This window comes from Physeter macrocephalus, chromosome 17 (assembly GCF_002837175.3).
Source record: "Physeter macrocephalus isolate SW-GA chromosome 17, ASM283717v5, whole genome shotgun sequence".
Classification (NCBI taxonomy): Eukaryota; Metazoa; Chordata; class Mammalia; order Artiodactyla; family Physeteridae; genus Physeter; species Physeter macrocephalus.
In genome coordinates this window covers 43,395,151-43,404,578 of record NC_041230.1, presented here as the reverse complement: position 1 = coordinate 43,404,578, position 9,428 = coordinate 43,395,151, and the positions used below count along the sequence as shown (strand labels likewise).

The 9,428-nt window shown below is 39.3% G+C and overlaps 1 protein-coding gene across 2 annotated transcripts in view; it reads left to right on the top strand.

The window, feature by feature from the left end:
* GLG1 (golgi glycoprotein 1) overlaps positions 1-9,428 on the top strand; it is a 161,119-nt gene that overhangs the window by 121,282 nt on the left and 30,409 nt on the right. For both annotated transcript variants that reach the window (XM_007102258.4, XM_007102257.4), the window contains exons 8-11: positions 684-898; positions 4,673-4,794; positions 6,737-6,838; positions 8,586-8,739. In XM_007102258.4, the coding sequence (XP_007102320.2) occupies positions 684-898; positions 4,673-4,794; positions 6,737-6,838; positions 8,586-8,739 (593 nt within the window). The remainder of the gene's footprint in view (positions 1-683; positions 899-4,672; positions 4,795-6,736; positions 6,839-8,585; positions 8,740-9,428) is intronic.

Sequence of the window (9,428 nt, the reverse complement as noted above, 5' to 3'; positions counted from 1 at the left end):
ATTAATGATGTTGAGCATTCTTTCATGTGTTTGTTGGCAATCTGTATATCCTCTTTGGAGAAATGTCTATTTAGTTCTTCTGCCCATTTTTGGATTGGGTTGTTTGTTTTTTTGTTATTGAGCTGCATGAGTTGATATCTTGATTGTGGTGATGGTTTCATTGATGTGCACATATGTCAGACTTATCCAATTGTATGTTTTAAAAGTGTAGTTTATTATATGTCAGTTATACCTCAGCAAAGCTGTTTTGTTTTTTTTTTTTAATTTCATAAGTTTTCCCAGATGGCATTGACAGCTCAAAGAAGAGTTGGGGAGCTATAGTGAGAATTTGAAGTGAAGATTTTTCCACAAGCTTAAAGGGGATTCAGCCAGTAGGGATTTTCCTGGCTTTCATTTTTACCCCAGTAGTTATCTTATTGATAAGACTTCTGTTGGCAAAACATATGCATTACTCGTTCAGTAGTATAAAATTCTGTATAAAGCAGAACTCTGACAAGGCAAACCCTAGTCTTTGGAGTATTAAACTCATTTTATGATGATAAAGCTTTTGCTAAATTCTCTGCTTTTCAGTCTAGATAATAGTGTGACTGGTATATTCTAGGGAAAAACTTGTACTTTTAATATGTGGTAATATCTGATCCTGTAGCTCACCATCCATAATGTTGTGACTTAAATCCTAACAGGACGGCAGGTGAGCAGTGAGTGCCAGGGAGAGATGTTAGATTACCGCCGCATGTTGATGGAAGACTTTTCTTTGAGCCCTGAGATCATCCTGAGCTGTCGGGGGGAGATTGAACACCACTGTTCTGGATTGCATCGAAAAGGGCGAACCCTGCATTGTCTGATGAAAGTAGTTCGGGGGGAGAAAGGGAACCTTGGAATGAACTGCCAGCAAGCGGTAAGGACAGATTTTCCACTGCCATTTTTAATGTTACATTTTATCAGCCGAGGAGCCTCTTCCTGACACTGTCCCAGCTTATTTATCTGGATCATTTGTGACATCACAGTGAACCTTAGGTATTAAGAACTAGACACAAAATACTGTTTCTTCAGGCATATCAGAGTAAAAACGTGGAATTTGCTGCAGAGCAGAAGTTTGAGCTCATAATAAATAAAAGGAGCTATACAGTAAACTTAAAGAAATAGATAAAATGCATTGTTTACTGGAGTGTTTAAAGAAGAGATATCTGGCTAGGTTGTATTTACTAAGGCAAACCAGGTTCTGGTAAATCAGAAAAGGTCTTCCAGCAAAAGAGAATGTGCCTCTCCCACCACGTTTGGTTGAGTTGAGGCTGAAAGAGAGCTGAAATGAATTGAAACTTTCTAAGATTCTTTTCCTATTACTGATATGCAGCATGGCACGAATTCCTGGCCTGAAGGATCAAGAAAGCATGTCGTTTTCAAAATCCCACCATCTTTTCTTGTTCAACAAGGGCAGCTGTGCGTGGGAGGGTCTGTCTTTCTCTACCACCAAACTCTACAGTCTGTTCTGTAAAGATAGTTGGAAAAAATTAGCGTGGTTTGCTTGAGAAGATAAAGTTGTTCTTGATCCAATGTTCATAAACAGTTGAGTAACTATAGATCAGGTACATAATATAATTTAACAAAATATTATAATGGATACAGTGCATCTGTTTCATTACCATTATCCATGTTTATTGCTTTTTACCGAATAAGAGTCTTTGAGCAATTTACAATACGAAATGTAACAGTGGCATCCTGTACAATGAATTCTGTGGTTTCCTATACATTCCTTTAGGAAGCACAGAAGATAGCCTTATACTCTAAATTAGAAGGTTGAGGTTCTCTCCTAAGTGAAACTTTAGAAAACTGCAACTCATTAGTCTCTTATTTTTGTTGTTGGCAGTTTTTATTAAAAACTGAATATTAATTGAATTTGATTTTCCTGCTAATCAGGTAAAATCAGAATTTTACAGTCTGAAACACAAAATTTCCGTAGAATTTTGACGTGGAGTAAAATTTCCTCTTAGCTTCTATTACTCACCCTGACCCAGAGTGGACAGTAACTTACACATCCCATAGTGGGAAAAATAGACAAATGTCGCCTCTTATCCAGAATACCGAGCCTAGCTAGAAAGAAGTCTTCTGGATGTAGTTCCTCAGGAGCAGTCTTTGCTGGTGATTGTCCTGGGAAACTTCTGTGACAATGTGTGTGCCTGGGCCCCAGACCAAGAACAAATCAAGTCATTTCATCCTTAATGCAGCGTGCAAAGGGGAGGGTGGTGGTCAGGAATAAACTTATATTTTTACTGAGGCTACACTTTGTACTAAGGTGTACGGAAAAAAGAAATTAGTTTGATTTTATTTGGAAGCATGTAGTTTACCTCCAGGGCTTTTTGAAATTTTGCTTGTTGAGAGAGAAATAAATAGCACCCACCTCATGCTTTGTGCCCAAAAGAAAAGTGCTTCCAAACCTAGAGGTTAGCCTCAAAAGGTAAAATACGTGGTTTTGTCCACATTAAGTTTAGCTAAGTGGGCAAGAAACACTTCATTTTGTTTTTTATGGACCTGTGGTCTTTAGTCTTTGCTCACAAATATTGAAGATAGGTGATCCAAAGGGAGAAAGTTTTCCTTAGTCTTCTACTTTATTATCCATCCTCAGTCAGATGGAGGAATGTTTTGTAATAATTTGCTTTTCAAAGTTTCTTTCCTTGATACAGTAGACTTCCTTATTGGTCTGTGGTTGACCATTAATTTTCCCTTGTTCTCTGCTTGGTGGTGCTTTGATTTAGTGATCTCTCAACAAATAGTAAAGCGAATAAATAGTGAAGCATAAGAATAATTATTATCTTAATGAGTATACACTCTTCCAAATACACTGTGATCATGAACTTAAATTCTTTTCAGTTATGGCTGAACAAATCTGGGCCCAGTCTCTCCTAGGCTAAGGAGACTGCCGTCTCTTCTCTAGACTAATGTTTTGGAAGCATTTTCTCATGTTTTCCTAAGCAATCGGGGCGGGAATAGATGTATGATCATGTAATAATTCACGTACTTAGTGTTTATTTCCCACACCGCTGTCACTGGATTCCAGAGTAGCAGTGATCCCTTGAGCCTTTGACCTCCTAGAGTCTATAGGGCATTCATTGTCTTCTTTTAGAACCTGCAGTCTGGTACATGCACGGAGAATTCTCAGAGTTTGCCTGTCAGTCATGGATATTTAACTGATAAGTTCTTAGAGAAACTTGCAGACTCCATGATGCTTATAATGTCCCTCAGAAAAAGAAGTAAATATTTTGGTCTTTGTCAGCAAATTAAAATTGGTAGTCATTTGACAGTAGTAGTAATCTTCCTACTAACCACTGCATTTTGAAGCTTCTCCAGATTGCACCAAGAATTGGTATAAATAAGTTCCATCCCAGAATATTAGATATCTTTCATACTTCGCTCATCTTGATTGTTGACTTCTTTTAGGAGAGACAAAATTGGGATTTTCTTTTGATCTTTGTTCTCTGATCAAGTATGTGATGGGGTCAGTGCTTTCATATGAGCCTCTATAGGATTATAGGTCAAATGTATGAGGATCAGAGAAGGCTCCTACAGAGGCTAAACCAATGACACAAAAAGGGCTCCAATTCTTTAACTTGGAACAAAAGGAACCCCAACCAGAAGGACCGTAGTTTTCAAATTTGCTTTGTGTTATTTAAGATTCCCACCCCAAACACCATCTGCTACCCATCTGTAGTAATAATGATCTTTTACATCTGTAAAATGCTTTGCAGCTTACACAACCTTCTATATATTACTCTTCCTTATAATTCTTTGCAGTTAAAGAAACTGGAACTTAGAGGTTAATCAACTTGCCTTTGTTCTCAAAGCTAGTATCTGGCAAAGACAGAACTATTAATAGAACTCAGGTTTTCTCATCCTTAATTTAGAGCTTTTTCATCTGTGCCCCAACTGCTTTCTCCTCAGACAGGAAAAAAAGAATCTGAGGCACATCTTCTCATGCTTTCACTTTATTCTATGACAGAGTGTGGACCAAGCAAAAGTAAATGTTAAAGAATATATCCTCATTTTCAACTGCATAATGACAAGTATTTTTCTGTATTACTTGTAATGAACAAGCTCTGGTTTATCTCTTGGTTATATAAAAAATAGTTGAGGAAAAATAGGAAATTATAAGTAATATTCTTGTTTTTTGTAATTGGTATTTCTTGCAACTGAAATCTCACATCTCTTTTTAATAAAGCAGAGTATACTTGTTTTATGCCATTGTCTTTGCAGAAAAATTCAAATTCTAGATTTTTAAGACCAAATTAGATCTCTAACTGGAAATGTCTTCTGTTTACTCTTCTCCACTCAACTCTGGCTTGGCACTGAGTGTCAGATTTAGTAATTTGATTAACAGATGTGAGGAAAGAGGCAGCTTTTATATTGTAAGGTCCTCTTGTTTTGCACACATCCAGGGATGGTTCAGACAGGTAGGCAAGCTATACCTACAATGAGTTAAACAGAAAAACTTGCAAAGTAGAGGAACTAGTTGGAAAGTATTTGACAAGAGCTGTTGAGCTTGGCCAGTGACAATTGTAGTACCTTGTTAAGAGTACATTGTGATATACCAGACTGAGAACTGATTGAAGACATGACGTTGCTCATCCTAGCTGTATAAGTGACTTTCTTTCTTCCTTCTTAATTTTTCTTAATCCAGCTTCAAACACTGATTCAGGAGACTGACCCTGGTGCAGATTACCGCATTGATAGAGCTTTGAATGAAGCTTGTGAATCTGTAATACAGACAGCCTGCAAACACATAAGATCCGGAGACCCAATGTAGGTTATCTTATTTGTGGTATTGTATTGTATTTGGCAGTGCAACATGGGGAATATATCCCCAAATGACTTTCCGACAGTTTAGCAACTTAACTGAAATTTTGTTAAGCAGGAACACATACCAGCTTTTGTTAAAACTAGTATTGGGGGCTTCCCTGGTGATGCAGTGGTTAAGAATCCACCTGCCAGTGCAGGGGACACGGGTTCAAGCCCTGGTCCGGGAAGATCCCACGTGCCGCGGAGCAGCTAAGCCCGTGCTCCACAACTACTGAGCCTGCACTCTGGAGCCCGTGCGTGAGCCACAGCTACTGAGCCTGTGAGCCACAACTACTGAGCCTGCGAGCCACCAACTACTGAAGCCCGCGAGCCACCAGCTACTGAAGCCTGCGCACCTAGAGCCCGTGCTCCGCAACAAGAGAAGCCACGACGATGAGAAGCTCGCGCACCGCAATGAAGAGCAGCCCCCACTCACCGCAACTACAGAAAGCCCGCATGCAGCAACGAAGACCCAACACAGCAAAAATAAAATAAATTAATTTAAACAAAACAAAACAAAACAAAAAACTAGTATTGGGATTGAGACTTGGGCTCTGCCTCATCCATGATGTAGAGAACCTAGACCCAGCATTGTGATGATGTTTGTTGACAGTGACTGAGCATATACAGCCCTAGCCATTAGGTCACTGAATAATCCTACTCAATGGTCAAATAAAAATCAGAGAGAAAAACTTGCAGGATAAAATGAAACATGCTTTGGCTCTATACTTTTCATCCTATGTGTATATCGTCTCATATACATTGGCAACTTGATAATTATTAGAGAGTAATTAATTATAATTGAAATAAAACACAAAATGTGGTGGTTGGAGGGGGTAATCATAGACAAAATGAACTCTGAAGTTATATCCAAGATCTAGGAAAGCTGTAAAATGCTATAATAAAGCATTTGAGTCTCATGTATTGGTTTTATTCTATATGATGTGCAAACAGCTCTTAAAACCAGGTTGCAAGTGAGAACAGGTTTTCCATTCTGCAAAAATCTTTATAGTCTGCAGCCGGCAGTACCCAACCGTGTGAAACAAATGCAGTCCATGTTTCTCATCATTCTGCTGTGCATATACTCCAGATGTTCATGCTGTGGTAGGAGGTTAAAAAAAAGGGCTTCTTCCTTGAAGCTCTTTGTATGGTTGGTGAAGGTAGACAAACACTCTTACACTCTTAAGACTGATTAAGACTATTTACCAATATGAAAATAACTGTGTCAACTATTAAGGGGGCAGGGGAGAGGGAGGAAGGAGGGAACTGCTACAGATTAAATAGATTTTAGATACTGTCAATTAAATGCAGGTTATGGACCTTTTCTGGGTCCTGATTTGAACAAACGTGAAAAGGCATGAGATAATTGGAAAAATTTGAATGCTGACAGGATATTTCGTGATATTAAGGATTTTTAGATTTACTTCTTTGGTGGATAATGGTATTATGTTTTCATATTATAGAGAAACATGCTGAAGTATAATACTTATAAATGAAATGATAGGGTATCTGGGATTTATTTCAAAATATTAGCAAGGGGGGTATAGGGTTAAAACAGACTTGGCCATAGGTTGATAAAGCTATGGGATGGGAAGATGGATATTATATGATTCTCTACTTTTGTATGGTTGGAAGTTTCTCATAATAAACAGTTAAATATAAAGCAGCTGCACACAGCTCTTGTGTAAGCTGAGTCCTAACTGCTAAGTGGCTCTAAAGTTGATAGACGGCATGAGCACTGTTAGGTTGAGTGAATTTGAGTGATTCTCAGGAAAGTAAGTCCCTGATTGCCCTAGGAAAATAGCTAAATGGCTTTTTCTACAGACCAAGCAATACTGGTGTGAGAGTTCTGAATCCATTGTCAGAACTTTCTCTAGTTACAATTTCACCCCTGTTTTATGCCCAGGATCCTCTCGTGCCTGATGGAACATTTATACACAGAAAAAATGGTGGAAGATTGTGAACACCGTCTCTTAGAGCTGCAGTATTTCATCTCCCGTGATTGGAAGTGAGTATTTTGTTTTGTTTGGTCTGGTCTTTTTTTGGGCCATGCGGCATGTGAGATCCTAGTTCCCTGACCAGGGATCGAACCTGTGCCCCCTGCATTGGAAGCGCAGAGTCTTAAGCACTGGAAGTGAGTATTTTGAAGCCATAGTAAGGTAAGTCTCAGCCTGTTCTCCTGTGTAGTCACTATCCCTTGTATTTTTAAAAAATAATCAGTAGTAATTTGTTTTTGTTAAGTTGTGGGATAGCTGACACTCTAATCTCCAGAAAAACCTCTTTCTTCCTTTCAGAACAGTATCTAAAAGCAGAGACAGCCCCTGCAGGTCTATTCCCAAGTGTCCCCATTAACTACTACATTGAAAGTAAGGGTCAAGTGTTTCTGATACCACAAACATCTATCTAGAAAGAACTTGGGCAGCTGTGGGGCAGCAGAAGCATCTTCAGATATGTCTCTTATAGTGATTTTTATTTTTATTGATTTGTCCTGGGTATGGGAGTTTGCTTTATTTCTTTTACTATTCAAAGTTATTGAATTTATTCTGTCTTAAGAAGCTCTTCTCAATAAATGACAACTTGATTCTCTTCTTATCCTGTTAGCCAGAAAAAAGGGGGGAGGTAGGTGAAATAGAAGTGTATCTCTTATGGTCAGAATAACTGTTTATTGGCTGCAATCCCTCCCTCTTTCCATGTCTTATTTTCTCTTCCTATCTCCAGACCAGGCTGTTCCTCCTGCCTCCCAAGTTCAGCTGCTTCCTGATTGTTTTAAGCCACTGTAATTTGGTCATTAATTATTTTTCTGGTGATTAATATATGTTTTACCCCCATACTTTACTGGAAAGAGATTACTTGAAGACTCAGTGTGTCTATTTCTGTTTCCTCAAGTTAACTCTTGACAGGACTTCAGAAACTTGGGTGGGAATTTCCCTGTGCTTACTCTGGCTATCTAAACCGAAATAACAGAGTGTTTACTGAGTTTATTACCTTAAAAAAGTATGTTTTTTCCTCTTCTGTAATTCCTTCCTCCATGATCAAAAGATGCTTCACAATCTTTAAAGCTACTTAAATATTAGCCTTTTTCCTCCCATTAAGTAGCCCTCCCCCAAAGTTGATAATATAATGTAGACAGAATGAAGTATCCACTGGTCTGATTTGGAGAGGCACCAGGCTCATCACCTAATCCACTGTCTCCAGAGTCAAAGTTAAATGTCAAGTTTTTTTAATTGATAAGCATGTTCAGGTAAACTAAAAATATAACTGCCTTACCTTGCATGGGAAAAAGAACTGGAACAGTTTTACTAGAAAAGAACTTGAGGAGGAGACTGTTTATCTTGTCCTTTCCTGATCTTAATGAACCTGGTATATCAGGTAAGATTGACTTTTACTCACAGAAAAAGTACTGAGTAAAAGTTGTGAATTGCCTGGTGATTGCTACAACCCTTGTCTCATTTCAGCTAGGGCATGTTGATGCTGAGTGTATTATTGTAATGTTGTGTGCCTTACATTGCGAAGATACCATCTTAGAGGCAGAACTTAAATCTTCTATATTAAGGATTAACAAACTTCTACAGATTGATCACTGTGTGTTCATGAAGAACAAAATTCAGGAATGTACTTGTGCTTACCTGCTGTCTCCATTACCCCAGAAGTGATTGTCAACGGGTACACAAACAGGCACCTTGCAGAAACCCTTAGCATGTCTTGGGAGGAAAGGTATAGTAAGAGTGCTTATCTCTTAACTCTTAACCTTGTAGGCTGGACCCTGTCTTATACCGCAAATGCCAGGGAGATGCATCTCGTCTTTGCCACACCCACGGTTGGAATGAAACCAGTGAACTTATGCCTCCTGGAGCTGTGTTCTCTTGCTTATACCGACATGCCTACCGCACTGAGGAACAGGGCAGGAGGGTATGCACTCAATATTGACTTCATTTCTTCCTGTCATCATTTAATTCATTTGCCGTGAATTGTTGTGATTCCTATCATCCTAGGAAAACTTTGTTAGTATATCTGGCGGGGAGGGGTTGCTGCACTACTAGACGCTTCTTCATTCAGAGAGTGTACATAGAATTGTTCTACCAGCTTCTTTCCATCTGATTTTATGTTTTTAACAAAATGAGGGGACATTTCCAGTTTTTCTTAAAATTACCAAAATCTAAATCACAAGTAGACAAATGCCGCTACCCTAACTGTATTTAGCGTTAAAGATCCATTAGAAGCTCTTAAACCAAGGTGTAAATGGTTTTTAGGCTTCTGCCCTTGGCAGCAGAACCCATAATGAGGGTGAGGCCCCCCAGACAGCACACTCGTTGGAGCTACACCCTCCACGCCCCACTCTCTTGGTATTTGTCTGCCCTGAGTACTGCCTCTTGTTGGGATATTTGTGTCTGCTTGGCTCTCAGGTAACACTTGTTGCCTTCTGGTCCCATACTGACATGCTGCTTGCTCTCCAGGGTGGCCTTTTTTTTTTTTTTTTTTTTTTTTTTTTTTGCGGTACGCGGGCCTCTCACTGTTGTGGCCTCTCCCGTTGCGGAGCACAGGCTCCGGACGCGCAGGCTCAGCGGCCATGGCTCATGGGCCCAGCTGCTCCGCGGCAT